The 20,159-nt window shown below is 35.9% G+C and overlaps 1 protein-coding gene across 2 annotated transcripts in view; it reads right to left on the reverse strand.

Annotated features, from left to right (window-relative positions):
- The window catches only part of CNTN3 (contactin 3), a 332,828-nt gene that overhangs the window by 101,216 nt on the left and 211,453 nt on the right, over positions 1-20,159 (reverse strand). For both annotated transcript variants that reach the window (XM_064361917.1, XM_012477072.2), the window contains 3 exons: positions 3,132-3,335; positions 1,834-1,936; positions 1,141-1,325 (listed from right to left, as the gene is read on the reverse strand). In XM_064361917.1, the coding sequence (XP_064217987.1) occupies positions 1,141-1,325; positions 1,834-1,936; positions 3,132-3,335 (492 nt within the window). The remainder of the gene's footprint in view (positions 1-1,140; positions 1,326-1,833; positions 1,937-3,131; positions 3,336-20,159) is intronic.

Below are 20,159 nucleotides of genomic sequence, written 5' to 3' on the forward strand. Positions count from 1 at the left end.
GCTATGCATTCCAAACGAATCGTGCAACAAGATGGGAAAGTTACAAAACAGAATGACTCATGCTACTAAACCATGTCTCCATTTTGTTTCTGACAGATCCTAAAATCTTACAATATAATAACAAGTATTAATCCTGCCAGAGGTAATGCACTGGTAGACTCCATACTTTTCAAGTCAGGGGGTCAAAAGACACAGAATTTTAATATTTGCCTTTGCAAACTTTTCTTCTTTGCAACATGCACATATGCTATCCAAGTATGTATTGCAAAATGTTTCAATTTCCAGTTTCTAAAATACATAGAGTATAATGAAATTTGCCTTTTACAAGAGTGGTCAATTCCCAACAGTTTAACAATGTTTCTAATAATTAAACCGCAAATATATATTCACTGAGCTGACTATATACATCTCCATATATTTTACAAGTCCATTTTGTAAAATTATATATTTATTCTAAGTCATGTTTTCAACCAAAAACCTAGTTTTCTTAAAAGAAGAGGTTTGAAAACAAATTCCAAAATAAAAGACAGTCTAATTTTCCTACAGAGAGACTACATAAAAGTAACATTATTATTGTTTCTGTACCCAAATTGAGCAGTACATCAAATAAAAGTGATTACAAATTAAAGGCAACAAACAGAGTACAGATACATATTGGAAGGGATAGAAGAACACTGAAGAACTCAACATGAGGCAGAGTTTGTGTGGTTTGTTCAATACAGTAATTGAAACTTTTCCCAATAGGCAGTTTTTTATTTTTTTCTGTTTAGTAGAGGTAACAAAGAAAGATATAAAACTTGTTTTCTAGAGAAGACAGAAAAGAGATCTCTCTCTAATGTGTTTAAGTGTGTGAGATGTTATTCTTAGGAAAAAAATATAAAATATTTCATCATTGCATGAATCATTTTAAAATGCAAAACAAATGTATTATGTCTCCAACTTCATTACAAAAATTTCCTTATTTTGAATTCCTTCTAGGATAAATGTTTATCATCACTTAACAAAATGTTGAACAAAACGTTTAACCAACAAGTTGAACACTGAGATTCTGCTATGATATCTCACCCTTCAACAACAGCAATATTTTATAGATTAGAAAATAAAAACTAACACTCCAATTTGCCCAAAGTAGATGCTCACCATAGTAAGTGAGACGCCCTCTGGCAACATTTTTTCCTCGTGAATTCTCAGCAATGCATTCATAGGAACCTGCATCTTCCTGTTGGAAGTTGGGGATTTCAAGGACACCATTGAACTTCCTTAATTTAATTTTGCTGGAAAATGGCAGTCCATCACTCCTTCTCCAATTAATCTGAGGTATGGGACTAAGAAGAAAATTGTCAAGTTGTCTGCTTTTGTCTAGAATCCTTTTCAACTTGAGAAAATAAAGTTTTCAAAATTGAACAGAAGGCACAGGGTTTTAAATGCAGAAAACCATGTTCCTTGGTCAATTATATAAACCTGATAAAAAGATTTAACTCTTTAATATTTTAATAAAATAATTTGCATTTTTCTTTAGTCAATTCATTATTTTGAGAAAAAAAGCCTAATACAGATCCACTGTATTAGATTATAGCAAATGAACAAAAAAAAAAACCATCAATTTATTTTATGAAATTAGACAGGCAGAGTAATTTTCTCCAAATCGACTTTAAATATTAAAGTTTCAAACTAAATTTTATACATACATTTCCCCTGCATTTTATTTTTCCTTTGCCTCAAAATGAAAGTAAATTTTAGAAAATAAAAAAAGAAGAGTTTTTCAAAATCCACCCTGATTTCTTATAGCAATCTAATATTTCAGCACATAGGAGTAAATGTTATAAAACTTACTTTCCAAGGGCAAAACATTCCAATTTCACAGTCGAACCTTTAGCTGCTGGAAGAGTTTCTGGAAACTGAACTTCTATTTTAGGTTCATATTCACCCATCACACCTACAAATCCACAATATAAAGTTAATGGTTTCAACATTTCCTTTGGAATTGCCTTTTCTTAAATAAAACTTTCTTTTGCTCCATTTTGAACCAGCTCTTCTAGTGATTTCAATTAAATAAAATTTAGTCTATGCAGCTCAGACTCCTATTTAACAACAATCAAGTTGTTGATGAAACAGATTTTTTTATTTAATGAGTTTCTTAGTGATCCTTTTTAGCCTATAACAAAATATCCAGAGCTTTAAAAAATCTGAACTAACTTGGGACAAACATGCAATATTAATAAACATTTAAGAACTTTGGATTTGCTGATTCCTAGGTTACCACCTACAGAGCAGTTCCAAGAAAATCATGAAGTCTTTTACGTTACACAAAATGGGAGGCTTTGAATTATGTATTCAATTTTGACATTGCTAGTCAAACTGAAAATATAATATATTATTGCTTTCTGAAATTTCCCTAAAGAACAAAAATTATGGCAGGGAATTTACTTAATGGTACCCTAGTAGCATAGATACCAATCTTAAACTTCTTAAATGGCTCCCCAGAGTTAAGAAACAATGACTTAATAAATGGGAAAGGTCAAATTCAATTATAGCTGACTGGAAAAAGTGCTTCAATGCTTTGTGGTCATAGCATTAGGCTGTAGCAGATACGTTTTGTGTAACTGGGTCAACTACCCAGGCTTACAGATCTGCTTCCTCGGCAGCTCATAGATTCCCCTTAAACAGCCATCAAGGTGTTGATGAAACAGATTTCTTTTCTTTAATGGTTTTTTAGTGATGCTTTTTAGCCTATAACAAAATATCCAGAGCTTTAAAAACCTCAAGCTGGCAAAGGTCAGGACAGGTGACTTCATGGGAGTGCAACCTGAGCCCCAGGTTCGGAAAGGTCTCATGCTTGGTTTGACACTTTACCATTACTGTCTTAAAATTCTTAATACTTTCTGAACAATGGGATGCTTATTTTTATTTTGCACTGGTCCCTGCAAATCAAGAAGCTTGTCCTGGGTAAGAATTATGCATAAGGACCTATGATTTATCAAATCATTTTTGTCATTGTACTCATAGTCTTTGTGACAAAACACATGAAGTGACAGTTCTTCTAGATGTACTTTTTACATTTTCCCAGTTGTTTCTGTTTGCAGCCTCAGCACCAGTTGCTCTCAGAATTGCACTTGGAGAAGTTTCATTACCATCAGAACGTAGCACCAAAGGGGTTGGAGAGCCCAGCACTCGGGCATTGGTCACCATACTTGTCACCACACACGTGTAATTTCCCACATCAGATGGCTCCACCTTAGATATGTAGAGGTGCCCTGTCTCCTGAGAGACAAATCTCCGACTATCTTCTTCAACAAACGATGGGTATTCATTGAAGATCCAAGCATATGATAGTTCTAATAAAATTGTTGAAGAGAGAAAGAAATTCCATTATTAAGGACAGTTTTCAATTGTGCCCTTAATATAGTTATACAAACATCATTTTTACTTCCAAGTAGTGCTGAGTGTTTTTGTTGCAGGCCATGAAGAGAAGCAGTTATGTGAAATATCTCTCCATTTATTCTTAATTATTATGGAGGACCCCGTTGATTAGCATCCAGGTGGGAACGATATTATTACTGTCATCAAATCTCTGCTTCAGACACTTCTGACAAGCTTCTCTGGTCTTGCTCAGTTTTAATTTGTATCTCCATCCTGCCTGTATCATGATATTTCAAAATTAACAATCTAATCATGTCAATTCCTGACATCAAACTTTGCGAAGTTCTTTAACCTTTCGGGTATAATGCAAAATTGCTTAACCTGAATATGAGGCCCTTCCTGGTTAAGGTCCTGCTCCAAACCTTAGCCTCTGAGAAGCCCCATGCTTTCCTTTGTCCCTTAGTCTTTTGCACATGCTGCTTCGGAGGCCTACAACTCTTGTTGTCTCTGTTCTGTCTTTGGCTTTCTCCACTTTCAGCATCGACCCCATTCTTTGAGATAACCTTCAAATGGTTTTCAAAGCTTGGTTCCAACATCAGGGATCACCTCCTCAGTGAACTTTTCCTTAATCCTCCTACTCTGGGTTGATGGTCCTATACAGAGCAATTCTAAGCTTATTTCAACTAAAACACTTAGCAGTGTGTAACATTCTACTTACTTGTCTGTCCTCCTACCACTTGTTAGGTGATGCTAGTTTTTATTTCACCTCCCCTTCCCCCTCCTCCAAATTAGCGAAATGAAACACCCAAAGGAATTTAGAAGGTCCTCAATAAAGATTCATTGAGTTAGTTAAGGATACAATTATTCTACCGACTAATGTCTATGTAAAGTACATTATGAGAGTTTTCTTGAACTTTATGGCCAAGGTGAATCAGCTTTCTGCAAAGGAACCATTGTTCTTCTCTTTTGTGATAATGAGGGCTAGATAATAACACACTGCTTTGTTCTGGAAGCCCAGAGTGTTCAGCGCCAAGCTGGGATTTAAGCAGAGTTATTGTGGTTGGCTTCCTTCTTTCCTGACCCCTATTTTCTCTTAGTTGCATTACCTCTATTTTATTGATTCATTACTGTAGTGATTTTCCAAAAGAGATTTTACAAAATAACTTTTGGAAAACATATGAAATCAAAATAAATTTAAAGAATAACAAGTTCAAATATATTTAAGACATAATTCTAATGGTGAAGGGTCTTTCCTTTCGGTAAAGGGAACAGTAAATCAATATCCAAATAACAATGAGATAAGGAGAATGGTTAGATGAGATCTCCCATGAGTTTCATAGGAAGACACGTGCCATTCTTTCACGGCTGAAGAACAGGCTTAAAGGACAGGAGAACACCCCAACAATCAGGGATAAAACCACTCCAAGTAGAGTGAAGAACATGGGAAAAGGTCACCAGAGAAGAGAACATGCTAAGGACCTGGAAGAAATAAAGATGATGATGGATTCCCATTTGCAATGCAAATGCAAATGTTTGATGTTTCCAGAAATTAGCAAGCCAACTGCAAATTATATAGACATCCAAAAACATTGATTTTAACCTCAAACTGATCTTTAAATCATGCTGTCATATTGGTATAATGTTTCATGAAATTCCAGTCAGTCATGTGGTGAGTTATGAGCTCTAAAATCACTTATTGGGTTGCATGAAACAAATGCATCTCAAACATTAATTCCATGGTTAGTCGTCTCATGCCTATCCTGATGGTGCTTTTCTCTTGCATTAGTACTGAATAAACTATAGAGAAAAGTAATACCAGCAAGGTACTTAAAACTGGCAGCTCTTGTAGCAAGAGCCCTTCAGGGTCTTCCTGCTGCTCTTAAGCATCCAGTTCCACCCCACATGTCCCGACTCCTGCAACCTCACTTTGCAGTTAAAGAGGCAAAGCAATCTTTCTCTGCTTTCCAAAGCGTTCTACACATGAAACTAACAACGCTGTCCTTCTCCCTTTTATCCAGCCAGATATCCACTGCTCTCCAGTATGGTAGGCCTTAGCAGGGCATTAGGAACAAAAAGTCAATCTTATTAACCCAGTTTATATTAAAAAAAGAATGGCCTGTAAAAACTCTGATTCAGAGTCAGAAAACCTAAAATCTGGTAAATTCATGCAAGATAATATTATACAGTAATGAGAATGTATGAACAATAACTCAATGTAACACTTGGAATAAATATCACAAATACAATTCTGATTGAAAATGTTCAACTCAAAATATTTGCATAACTTCCTTTATAATGTTTATTTTAATTCTAATGTTAATATTATTGATACTTAAAACATTATTATATTGTTATAGAGATATTATGGTGGCTTTTCCTATATGACATAGTAACTGACTGACATAGGAGAAATAAGGATACATACAGTAACTGAATGATATAGCAGAAGGAAGGAAGCCAAAATTATTAAAATTATTTCAAGGCTGCTCCCAAAATGAGCATGAAGTGGACATGTACAAATCAAAGTACAGGTTTCACTTCAAGAGACCCTACAGCACAGAACACAGTTGATTGCTGGCCTCTACCTGCTACTCCAGGAGCACTGTGGCCACATACCTCCCTGCACTGCTCCTAGTACTGAATTAGATGGGGGTACTAATGCTGGCTCATTTCTGCCCCATGAAGGATTTCTCTAATGGGCAACTTTGGCTCAGCAATTCCCCATTTTTACAGTCACAGCATCCTCAGAACTGTGCTGCAGTCTGACATTCTTCCTAAGCAAGTTTTCCTCCCTGCTCTTTGTTCACTGACATGGGACCTGAATAGCAGTCTGAGGCTCTCTGCCTATTTCTGCTCCTTCCCCTTTTTTCTTTTATAGATACTTTTCTAGTATTTTTTTTTTGTAAGTCTGATCCTTTAGTTTCATCTTGGTGTGTGTGTCTCAGGGAATCTGAACGTGGCATTGCCGTAATTGAGTAACAGACTCTCCTCTGTATTTAAAATTGCTCCTCCCATTGGATTCTGAGAGAATGTCCATTTTCATTGATTTTCTTTCCTAGGGATAACTGTCCTCCCTGGTTTCCATTGAGATAATCCCCTCACTTCACTCCCACTCTTCAAATATGCAAACTGACTCCTGGTTAATTCTTGGTCCCTGTCCCCCAGACAAGTGAAGGCAAGACAGCATCCCAGAGAAAAACAGTGTGAGGCTACTCTGAGAACCCCACTGAAGGAAGAAGAAAAAATTCACCATTTATAGATTTCAGCACCAAAGAAGAAAACATTTCACCATCTCCATGGGCCAAACTGCTGGGCAGCCCTAAACCTTCATATAAAATTTGAAAACAAATGGAGAGAAGCTTCTGGTTTGTACAAGTTAGGATTTCTGCATTCTTTGTTTAGGAATTAGTGTAATCAGGCAAATTCGGAGGTCTATTTCAGAGTGGTATGTTAATATCCCTTGAATTACACTGGGCTTACATTCTTGTACAACAACTCAATGCAAAATTTCAATGGTCCTCATAAAACTGTCCAGAAAATAAACATTCTGTATACTTAATAATATTGAAAGCCACTTTAAAAAAGTTTTTTTATAAACACTCCCTTTCACTTTGTACCTCAACAGCATAGTATGCTTAATTTTATATTAAAAGCACAATAATATGGTCTACCTATTGAAATACTATGTAACTGAATAATACAATGATCTTCCTCCACCAATTCTCCCAAACACAACCCCAGAAAATCAAAATGTACATATATATCATTCTCATTGAAAATCAAGAGTAAAGATCCTTGATGAACAACAAAGAAAAACTAACTCTAAAGTTTTGAGCTTGGATAAAGAGAAGAAACAGGAAAAGTAGGAGGAGCGACTCTGGGGCTGGAAAAACATATAGTAAGAATAGACTTTGAGACTCAGACAGAGGATCTAGACACAAATGTTCAATGAGTGGCTAGGTGATTCAAATGTAAGTTTAAGGGAGATTTTGGGCCTAACACTGGTGTGGTAGGCAGAATAACTGTCTCCAGAAGAAGTCAACATTTGAATCCCTGAAACCTGAAAATATGTTACTTGCTATGCCAAGAGGGTATCCACAGACATGATTAAATTAAAGATCATGTGATGAGAACAATCACATTAGGCCTATCCAGATGGGCCTAATGTAAACCCAACAGTCCTAATAAGAGAGAGGCAGGAGGGTCACAGACAGGAAAAAGGAAAGGTGACCACAGAACCAGGTGTGGTAGTTACAGAATCACATTTCAAGATGGTGTGATCTCAGTTTGAAGATGGAGAAAGAGATCATGACTTCTGGAAGCCAGAAAAGGCTGGGAAACAGTCTCCCCTTGAAACTCCATAGACAACATAGGCCTGTCAATTCCTTGATTTTTAGCCAAGTGAAACTGATTTTGGACTTTGGACTTCCAGAACTGTAAGATAATAAAATTGTGCTGCAGTAATTTGTTACAAGAGCAATAGAGAAGTAATACACTTGGCAAAGATGATTAAGTTAACCATCTTGCTGTGAATTCTGGTAGGCACGCTGTAATCACCAGGGTCCTTCGAAGGGAAAGAGAGAGGCAGAAGAGTCAGAGAAGAAGGTATGACTATAAAAGCAGAGATCTGACCTGTATAATCACTTGCTGGTGGCTAAGAGCAAAGGAACATGGGTAGCCTATAGAGGCTGCAAAAGGCAAGGAAATGGATTCTCCCCTAGAGCCCTGAGGAATAAAGACTTGCTGACACCTTGATGTTAGCCCAATGATACTTGCATTGGACTTCTAATCTACACAACTTTAAGGGAAGAAATGTCTGTTGTTTAAAGCAGGGGTTCCCTACCCATCCGCCCACCACATTCACAGACCAGTAATGACCTATGGCCTATTAGGAATCAGGATGCACAGCAGGAGGTGAGCAGTGAGCAAGCAAGCAAAGCTTCATCTGTATTTACAGCCACTCCACATTGCTCACATTACCTCCTGAGCTCTGCCTCCTGTCAGATCAGGGGCAGCATTAGATTCTCATAGAAGCACAAACCCTATTGTGAACTGCACATGCAAGGGGTCTAGGTTGCATGCTCCTTATGAGTATCTAATGCCAGTTGATCTGTCACTGTCTACCATCACCCCCAGATGGGACTCTCTAGTTGCAGGAAAACAAGCTCAGGGTTCCCACTAATTCTACATTATAGTGAGTTGTATAATTATTTCATTATATATTACAATGTAATAATAACAGAAATAAAGCATCCAATAAATAAATGCAATGTGCTTGGATAATCCCCAAACTCTTCCACACACCCAGCCTAGTACATGGAAAAAAAATTCTTTCACAAAACAGATCTCTGATGCCAAAAAGTTTGGTGACTGCTGGTTTAAAGCCATTAAGTTCGTAGTAATTTGTTATATTGGCAATAGGAAATTAACACAAATAATGATAATAGCTAATAATGATCAAGTGTTCGTTGTATGCCAGGTATAGAGTTAAGTGTTTTGGCTAGAATTTTCAAAGAAAAACAGATGAACAGAGACCAGAAAAAAAAGTAAAAAAAGGCTGTACTCGGAAAGCATAAGGAAGAATCAGATTTTATTAAATATGATTATAAGGTCAATATAATGCTGAGGTATTCCAAAAGAGATACCAAACTACAACCTCCAAACAAATAAATTAGTGATTGATTACATTTTTCAAACATTCAGACCCTTGAAGACATAGAAAAAGAATCAAACATGCATTTAATAGAGTTGTACACTGTTATGAGAGGTCTGAAGAAATTTGTAGCACCTATCTTTGTTTATAGACTTTCTCTTTGAGAGGGAATGAAACATAACTTTTATGTCTTATAGAGAAGAGCTGCACTAACTTCTCATTTATTGCCTCAATGACTATGTTTATATATATATATATGTACATATATATCATTCTCATTGAAAATGTTTAGGAATAATATGAGTTATGCATTCTGCATATAGTAAAAAAATCTGCTATAATACTATCAGAGTTTACTTATAACAATCTGCATTTGCAATAAATGTTAATTATATCAAAGCAAAATCCATATCAAATCAGTATTCTTCGGAGATTTCTCAAAACCATTTTATGTACTACGATAAATAAAAAGTTGCAATAAAAATGATAATTTGATATACTCAAACAAGCTAGACTTTACAAAACCTTTCACAACGTCTTGTGTAAATCACAAGCACATTATGCCAAACAACTTGGCCAGTGGGCTTTCTATTAACAATGCTACATGAATATTAAGAATATGATTTTTTTAATTCAAAAGCCAAGATGTTTTACCAATCAAGGCTATAAATTTAAAAAATGAAGTCCTGAAACTCTGCTTTCTAAAAAGTAATATGTGATGAATGACATTCTGCTTCTAGCTACATTCCTTCCCTGGTCACTTAAGTATAAGACCGGTCAATTTAACATGAAATATGTCACTCTGGTGTTTACCTGGAGATACATTAATACATATAACACTGACATCTAAGGTTTTATTTGTAGTTCCATTGTAAAATTCTATTATGAAGGAGATTTAATCCTTGGTATGGCCACTTTCTAGAAGAAATTCTGTCAAACAAAATTGCAGTTACACAAAATTGTAAAAGTAACTTGGGCCATTTTCTGTGATGTCAACTGGGAAGTCTGACCCACTTTAAAACAAAGCATATTTAAAAGGGTGTGAAAGCTTGCTTGATGTCATTCAAGATTTTTATCATCTATTCACACAATCAGGAGGAGAATTTTGCTTTGGTACTTACAAATGACACCACTTTGGTGGAAAGTTTGGCATTGCAGTATGTACTCAATAATCTAAAACAACATAGAAAACCAAAGATAATTTAAGGTTCAAATAACACATAGTCAATGGTTAGGATTGAAGAGTCTGTACTGTAAAGCAAAAGGCATCTATCAGTATGTGTAACATTTCACTGCATTATCTTTTAAAAGCTGTATTATAAGTTGTTGCTTTGGGGTGACACCATTAATAGTATATATTTCCTTGTTTAGAATAATTGTTTACCTAATCCATTTTGATTTAGGATACTAACAAGTCAGATTTGTGAGGGTCCTAAGATACGGAGAAGAATGATCAAGAAGGGAAACACTAAAAATGCTATTTCCTTTCTCCCTTCATACGCTAAGGCTGGTTCTAGGCCAGAGGTTATAGAACTATAACTGGCCTGCTTAGTTAACTAAGTGTATTAGAACACAATCACACTCATTCAATTACTATTGTCTGTCTTTTCTTTTATGCTATAGGAGCAGAGTTCAGTAGATGTAAAAGAGACTGTATGGTCCATAAAGCTTAAAATGTTTATCTGATCTTTTAAGAAAAGGTTTGCTGAACCTTGTCCTAGGTCAGTGATATCTAGAGATCAAGTTACGAGTTTGACAATCCCTTAACTGTCTTTATTTTTACACCTCTTGCCTTTGTAGGGCTATCATGATGTCCTAACTCCCACACAAAGCTTCACACGGCTCATGCTAGGCCCCTAAGACTGGTACTCAATATTTTCTGTTCCTCTCTCTTGTTTTAGTCTCTGCTTTTAGTTCAGCATATATGAGTCATTTCTACTGAGAAACAGAAGCTTCCAAGAGATCTGTTTCTTGAGATACTATTTGAGTATTTTCAGTTCTACCATTTTCTTTCAGGAACAGACACCAGTGGGTATGTTTCATCATATTGTGACTCTATAAGGTATTTCCATGCTTTGTCTTCTTTTTTTTTTTTTTTTTTTTAAAGCAGAGTCTCACCCTATTGCCCAGGCTGCAGTGCAGTGGTGTGATCTTGGCTCACTGCAGCCTCTGCCTCCTGGGTACAAGCAATTCTTCTGCCTCAGCCTCTCGAGTAGCTAGGATTACATGTGTCCGTGATCATGTCTGGGTAATTTTTGTATTTTAGTAGTGATGGGGTTTTGCCATGTTGTACAGGCTGGTCTTGAACTCCTGACCTCAGGTTATCCACCCACCTCATTGTCTTCATTTTTAATGCAATGAAATCTACCAGGGAAACATCATCTTTCCTAACAAATGTCTCTTTCCTGGTACCATGGCTGCTGCTATTGATATAGCAGTGTCTTTGACATGCCCAACTGAAGTGCTTACCTTCATATCTGTAAATGCAAAAATGCGAAGAGCAACTCTGGAAGCTATTTTGTATTTTTGCATGCATTCTGTATCCTTTCTTTCTCTCATGAGAAATTTTTTTTAAAGGGAACTTCCCTTCTCCCATCTTCAGTTGAAGTTCTTTTGGTGGGAATGACTATCCTTTACTTCTTGCTCCAAAGACATCTCAATATGAAGAAGTGTAATCATGGGACCCAATGCAATGACACTTGAAACAGGATGCCCAGCAATGGTTTGAGGGGACTGAAGAGGACTAGCAACAGCATTGGCAAGACATTTATTGACCTCCTTCCTTTGGCAAGGCTGCTAAAGAAGCATGGCATTGCTAAAGAAAGGAGTTTAAATTTTCACAGCAGAGAATATGACATGGTGAGAGCTGGATAGAGTTATTGTGATAATTTATGAAGCTTAGACAATTCCCTCATGCCACAGTTTCACATCATGCAGTTCCTGCAAACTCCAGTTTATACCTGGACTTGCTGGTGATGAGACTCAAGAAAAGATCCCCAGAATGACAGCACTGTCACTTCAGATAGAATGAACTAGGAAATAGAATGCATTTCTTCTCTGCTTCCTCATTTTTAATATCAAAATGTACCTTTTCAAAAGAGTTCAGAGCCCCTGAAAATGTTAGAAAGCAATCTTAAGATTAGTTCCAAACCAAAATGCTGTCAACACTAGACATTTCATTGCCCAGATCTGCTTTGTGTGCTAAAAGAAAGTGCTTTGTAATAGCACATTTTGCACATAGCCATGCTTGATACAATGTGCATTTTGGTGTGCAGATCTCAAATTTATGCCAAAGCCCTGTTGCCAGACTTGCACTTTCCTCATCACTTATACTGAATAGCAAGCATTTTTTATGACTTCAGTGACAGTAAATAACAATTTCTTTTTCAGTTCAGTCCTGGAGAATATAAAGAAGCTTACAGCTCATTGGAGTGCTAATTGTAGACAATTATTATTTGATTGACCTGCTTTGCTATTAAAATGATATGTAAAATTTACACTGCCCTTGCAAAATGGAAATTTTCTTTAGTTATCCTAACTATAGAAAGTCTATCCTTTAATGAATCCAAAGGTAGTGCTTTTGGGTTATAATTCCCATACCAACTCTCAGAAGCTAACTCCAGAGAGGGGCTTCATCAGGTTGCAAATGACACAAAAGAACCATACAGGCAGGGAAAATGTGCAATAAAATATATGAAATAATTAAAAGCTAGTGAATAAAGGTGCTGTATCACAATAACACTGTCCGTTCCACATTACACCTCATTTTCTTTTATCAAAATTTATACTCGTTCTTTTAAGGGACATCATGGGGGCTTCATTGTTCTTCTCTTGCATTGCGGGTGATTTTTAAAAGCTTAGTAAAATGTCCATTTTCACTGGTAAACAGAAATGAGGTCATTAGCAGAAGATGAAGTCGCCCTGCCAAATCACAAGGGTCTTCTTACCAGGGACAATGAACAGCTCCTTAGAAAGCTGGAGAAATTGTTTTCTTTCTCTCTTTTATGCACACACATACACACACATCCCACTACTATTTACCATTAGTTGCACATGAAGCTATTCATCAAATAAACACCATTTAAAAACTTATTTTAAAAGGAATCTTTTACCCTTACTGAATGATACCTTTTCTGAATCAGTTAAAATATAAGTGATGGCTTCATTATAAATTACACTATTAAAATAGTACAGAGCCACCTGACATTTAAGAAATAGTGGCTGTATAAGTACTTGATTATGGAAGGATATGCAATTATGTCTGAATATGCAAAATAAACATGAGAACAAAAAACAATGCCCAAAGAAATTAATAATCAAAAGTAATCCCAGTCCATCCTTCAAATCAGCAGGGCTCTATCAATGCTAATTTCTTTAGGCCCTAAAGGATATGCTGGAGACTTTACAGCTGCCTCAAGGTTCAAGTCAAATATTGATAGTAGTTTTGCAGGCTTTGAGAAAAGTGATAGTAAAGAGTAAGAAAAACAGTGTTTGTACTATCTCAGTAATAAATATATATGTTTATACATACATTTCTACCTACCCCCTACACTCTCTTTCCAGTTCTTGTCTATGCAGATATGTCCAGGAAAAAAGAATCTATCTCGCTGTGACTCTGTAGAAAAGTCTTTTGAAGCCTGAAAAAAAGAATTGCAACCGACTTTCTGCAATTTTAATAATTTACCTAAAATAGCCCTGCTGATGTTAGAAAGAAATATGCATAAAGAAATATAAGGTTACTGCTTAAATTCAGATTTCAGTTAAAATTCTTACTTGTTTAATGTTTGACTCTTTAAAACTTTAAAATAATGTTTATCTGTAATTGAGAAATTGTAATTATATATTTTTATGGGGTACAATATGATGTTCTGATATATGTATACAATGCAAAATGCTTAAATCAATTAACATATCAACTAGCTCACATACTTACCCTTATTTTGTGGTAAAATACACTGTTAGCAAATTTGAATTATATAATACATTATCACTAACTATGGTCACCTTACTGTTCCACAGATTTCAAAAACACATTCCCCCTATCTAACTAAAATTTTGAGCCCTTTGACCAACATTTTTGAATTGTCCCTTAACTCCCCCCACCAGGAGCCTCTGTTTCTGAAAGTTTGACTTTTCTAGATGTCAAGTATAAGTGAGGTCATGTGATATTTGTCTTTCCGTGCCTGGCTTTATTTCACTTAGCATAATGTCTTCCAGGTTCATCCATGTTGTCACAAATGACAGAATTTCCTCTTTTGTAAAGGCTTGATAGTATTCCACCGCGTGCACATACTACATTTTCTACATCCATTCACCTACTGATGAACACTTAGGCTCAGACAATATCTCGGCTATTGTGAACAGTGCTGCAATGAAAATGGAAGTGCAGATATCCCTTCAGAAATGGCCTCTTTCTGATCTTTGATTGTAAGTAGTTTTTATGTTGACCAACAGGCTTATTTATCAAATCTGCCATTGTCATTACTTTATATTTGATACTTTCCTATCAAATATATATTAATGCAATGAACAATTTCTGATCAATTAAAGATTTACACCTAAAGAAATAGCTGAATGTCCCTAATTCAGAGTCTCTTCCACAGTTCCCACTACTTGGAAGTAAGGAACAGTTAAAGAGTGAGAAGTGAAAATTAGCAAGAAAATAAAACTTGCTCTTATTCTATTCATATCCTGTTCCTCTGAGCCCCCCAGGAATGATGTTATGTCAATTAAATGATATAAAATATTTCAATCTAAAAATAATTTATAGTAGTAGCCATATGTTTGTTATTTAAATGGGTTTTCTTTATCCCTATTATATTTTTCAATACTCCATCTATCTATTTACTAACATACAATTTTAAGTAATAAATGTGTGTTGAATTGATCTATAAAGATAAAGATGTAGGAATGAATGAGAGACATCCTGATGTACCACATGCCAAAGGCAAAATTTTAACTGAGGAATTCTATAATATTGTATTTCAGTGCTATGCAGTTCTCAGATTTTTTATTTTCTTTCTTTTTTTTTGAGACAGGGTCTCACTCTGTCACCTAGGCAGGAATCTGGGGACAGGATCATGCTCACTGCAGCCTTGGCCTCCAGGGCTCAGGTGATCCTCCCACCGCAGCCACCTGAGTAGCTGGGACCACAGGGGCCAGCCATGAGGCCTGGCTAATTTTCTAATTTTCTGTAAAGACAAGATCTCACCATGTTGTCCAGGCTGGTCTCAAACTTCTGAGCTCAAGCGATCCGCTCACCTCGGCCTCCTAAAGTGCTGGGATTATAGGTATGAGCCATCACACCTGGCCCTTTCATTTTTAAAGAGACAGTTATTCTAATCTGATTCTTGCTCTAATATAAAAATACTGAATTGATTGAATATTGGCTTCATTGTGATTTTTAAAATTATAGAACAGGAGTTCACTGAGGTAAATAGAGTTACAGCAATAAAAAGCAAACGTGTCCTAATGTGACTTCAAAGAAGTGTCTCAGCTCATTTTTGCCTCAGTCAGAAAGCTTTCAAAGTTCATGCCATAGTCCTCAATTTGTAGAAAGGGCATTGGCCTTTCAAACCAAACTGAATATTTAATATAATCTAAGTATGATGGTTCTATTTACAGTTATCCTTAAGCCGTAGTAAAGTTTACGTTTACTTCTTAAATAATTTTCTTTCCATTTATATTTTTCAAAAAAGAAACAACTATCATAGAAGTTGTAAGAGCACTGTTCCCCACCTTTTTTAGTTTCAACTATATTTACCTGAAACAAACAATACAAGGAAATGAAGTGCAACCACCTGCTCCCTCTCCCATACACTTTTGTATAAAACAATTCTAATAAAGGAAACAGGTCTTCTTGTAAAAAGAAAAAGCAGCAATCATGTGAGTGTTATTCTGTCAACATAATAAAAAGCTTTTCTTTCCAAGAAGCAAATATGTAGACCTGCAGCAAAAGAGCATTAGATTGTGCCTAGATCAAGGTCAAGAACAAACTTACCTAGGAATTCTAATCTGACATAAATGGTCATTGATTCTCTTTCAACTGGACAAATACTGAACTTTATTTTTTCAACTAATGATTCAATATTACATCTTCCATTTATTCTCCCTAACAATATAAAATTATTTTGAAAATAAATTCCTATTTAAACAAGTTGTCCTGATGATTTATCTTTTTTTTTTAATTTTTTTTTTCTAATATTAACTGAGGTGATATAAAGATCTCTTCTTTTTGTCATTTACATTTTGGCAGTTCATATTCTGTTATAAGTAAAAGCAATGCTCTATTTTGGTTACCCTGTGGGACTTGAGTCCTCTGTTTCTACACACTTTTTCTGTCTTTTCTGAGACCATATGCTGTATAGGGCTCTGGGAATTACTGAACTGCTCATATTTGTTTTGTACCACATTTTATCTCAGTAACATATCTTCTGGGGTATTTATAAGCATATTTATTTCTTTCATCGCTTTATTTTATTAATTCAATTAGTTGATCGTCTGCTGGCATGCATCGAAGAGTCTTTCTAGCTTCTGATTTGAATGTGTTAAATCATAGGCTATTTAGAGTGCCATGTTTCAGATCAAGCAACCTCATAGCCATATTTTATTTCTGTCACTCATAGACACTTATCTTACTTGGGCTCTGATAAAAATAATAAATTTTATCACTTCTCATTAGAGAAGGATTTTCAAATTCAAATTAGCAAATTCTCTTTTGCACCATTTGGTCCCCAGAGAAAATGTGATAAAAGGCAGTAAGAACAGTCTTAGCAATAAGGATTTGGCCATCATCCCCTAGGGTGCCAGATGACCTTTAATGGCGGCTGGTAGGCAGAGTACAGAACATCTCTCCAAATTTCCTTTTGGCTTTTTATATATGAATATATGAAGGGAAGTTTCTCTGTCACTTAACAATGAGAAACAACAAAGCTAATGTAGAGAAGAGCAATTCTGAGGACAAAATACTGTTTAAGGACACAAAAGTGTTTGACTATGCTATCTCTGATTGTTAAAGTAACCTGAAATGAACTTTTTGGGAACTTTTGGAAAGAGGACAGACCTCGGCATTGGAGTCATAGGATTTGAAGTTTACACTTGTCTTTGTCCTTTAGACATGTGCCCTTTGATAAATTCATTTAAACTCTCTGGTCTCAGCTTTTTCTCTTACCTGAAAAAGGAGAGGTTTACATGACATAGCTCTGGTTGCCGACCTGTGGGATGTGAATTCTTCGGGGTCTGTGGAATTTCTATTAGAATTAGATAATCCATATGCATGCTGTGGTTGATGGAGAGGCTGAACTAATTTATATTATAATTTATGTATGCAGGTCTTGCTTTTTAAAATGTGTGAGCAATACTGTGATTAACAAAAATATACTTCAGCCAAATAGTGTTCCTGAATTCATCATAACTTTTGGGCATCAAATAGTTTCTCTTTCAAAAATATGAAAACCAATAAAAGCAGCTAAGTTGACGTCTCACTGTGAGCCAAATACTGATCTTGGCAACTCGTACATATTAACTTATTTATTCCTCACACAAGTGTAGGAGGAAAGTACTATTATCATCCTGTTTTACAGATGAGGTAACTAAGCTAATGGAGGAAGCCCCATATATTATAGTTGGAAGGATCTGAATCCAGGCAGTGAGAGTCAGAGCCTGAGCCACTACACAAAGCTGTCCTCTCTATGTGAGCAACAGTAACATTTTGACAGTTAAAATGTATCCACGAATCCAAAAGGGTTGGGGAATGCTGGTGTTCAAGATCTCTTCTAATCCTTAAAATCTTAAATCTTCTCTATAGGTTTAATTTTGTATAAAAGACAGTCTAGGGTAGTGTTTACAAACATGAGAATATGGCTGGGCGGTGCCTCATGCCTGTAATTCCAGCACTTCGGGAAGCTGAAGAAGGTGGATGGCTTGATCCCAGAGTTAGAGCCAGCCTGGGCAACATGGTGAAAATCTGTCTCTACAAAAATTAGCTGGGCATAGTGGTACATGTCTGTAGTCCTACCTACTCAGGAGGCTGAGACTCAGGAGGCTGAGGTGGGAGGACTGCTTGAGCCTGGGAGGGCAAGGCTGCAGTGAACCATTATTGTACCACTGCACCCCAGCCTGGATGACAAAGCAAGACCCTGTCACGAAAACAAAACAAAATTTAAAAAAAAAACAAAGCAAATTAAAAACAATTTAAAAACATGACTAAGTTCCAACCCTGGTTCTGGTATCTGTTAACTCTGTAAGCCAGGGAAAGATTCTTTTCCTCTCTATTCTTCAGTTACCTTGTTTGTAAAATTAAGATGATGACCTCATAGGTAGGTCGTGTGGATTAAATAAGATAATACATACCAAGTCCATACAGGCATGTATAACAAATGATGAGCATTCAATAAATCTTTGTGGTTAGTGTTCTTGTTTTTGTTGTCATTTTGGTCTTGTGTGAGTGTCCTCAGAGGGTATTCTACAAAGGAGGATCGAAATGTAGGTTCTGTGGGAGAAGCAAAGAGCCAGGGCTGGATACTACATATACTGCAGTCAAACAGTTCTTTGTGATTCAAGGAGTGAAGAAATGGTGTATGAGGGAGCAGACAATAACAATTGGAGGAGCTTAAGATACTGACAGTGGAAGGCGATGCAAGCAGGTGTCAAACAAGTTTCCTGTGCTTTGTTGACAGTAAGAAGCTCTTTAAAGCGATGGTGTATGGAGATTTGACTCCTATGACCAATCAGACTGAATAATGAGAGCTGCTTTTTAATAGTATTTTGCTGCAATTTTTGGAGACACTGAGAGAAATACTTGCAGATGCATAAATACTACCATATATTAAAAAAAGATGGACAACATGGCAAGAATAAACCTTCATCAAAAGAACTGACTAAATACTATATATTTATAGACAGAGCAAAATAAAAGAACTATGCAGGAAAAAAACCCCCAGGATTAAAATGTTACTCTCAAGAGAATATAAGCCAATGAAAATGTTCCAAAAAAAAACTCATCTGGTCTCCCTTGAATAGAAACTTAACAGGACTGAACTTCGATTCTGAGAAATACTCAAAATGCAGAAATGACAAAACACAGCATGTTTTCTGCTAAATTAATCGGACAGAGCTAAGTTTGCCACGAAGGCAGGGGTTCACAGTACAGGTGGTGCAGAATGAGCAGGGAGTCCGTCTATGGCTCTGAAGAGTGTCAAAAGCTAGCAGTGATTTGGAGTTCTATTTCTAACTTGCTATTTCCAAATGGGAATAATTATTTCTAAATGCCAGTAGACTGTCTCTAATCTTAAGTTGTGGAAATATCTCGTCACATCTCTATGCAGCCAGAGAGAACTTGCTTTGCCTTTAAAATCGGAACAGCTGTTCATTAAATGCTCAACTCCATGCCATTGTTTTGGGTGGTATCCAGATATTAATTGAAAATGAGAGAAAGGTCTTCATTCTACTTAACTTTTGAAGCTTGATGATGACATACAACAAGGTAGGAAAAGAAACAATTTATATTTAACATTCTAACATCATCCATGGGACCCTGGTAATTAAAAATGTTCTTTTCTCTCCTGTAGTTGATAAATTTGCATCCTGGGTTAAAGGGGAAATGTTTAAAGGTGGATGATGAACCCTTAGTAGTTCTCCCAGCTGACAGCTGAGGCAGATGGTCTACCATTGGCTCTTGGAATAGCCAGTCATTAGCCCATCACAGTGCCAGGACAGTGTCTGATAGACATAATTTCACTGAATTAAAATCATCCTAGTGTTTCTCAAAAAGTAAGCAACTAACATACAGCAAAAACCAATTAACATTGATAAATATAATAGGTACATGAATTTAAATAAAATCTACACTGTAAATATTTATTAAGAATCTAATATATTAGAAGTTTATTGAGTATATAAAGCATCCCAAAAATATTAATTATGTAATTTTTATAATCAGATACACTGAAATTGAGTGCCTTTCAAATCACTAATTTTAGAATTTCAAGTATTTTAAGTATGACTCCAAAACTCAGTTTAAGAAAAATTATAGCAAGTGAGTACACAGAGGTTTCCGTAACTGTTACAAAAAGAGAAAACATAAACATAGAAAATAGCTCTAAAAATCAAGTAACAGATTTATTTTTATAAAAAACTTCTCTATCAA

Source organism: Aotus nancymaae, unplaced genomic scaffold (genome assembly GCF_030222135.1).
Source record: "Aotus nancymaae isolate 86718 unplaced genomic scaffold, 86718_ANA_hifiasm-v0.15.2.pri h1tg000046l, whole genome shotgun sequence".
NCBI lineage: Eukaryota > Metazoa > Chordata > Mammalia > Primates > Aotidae > Aotus > Aotus nancymaae.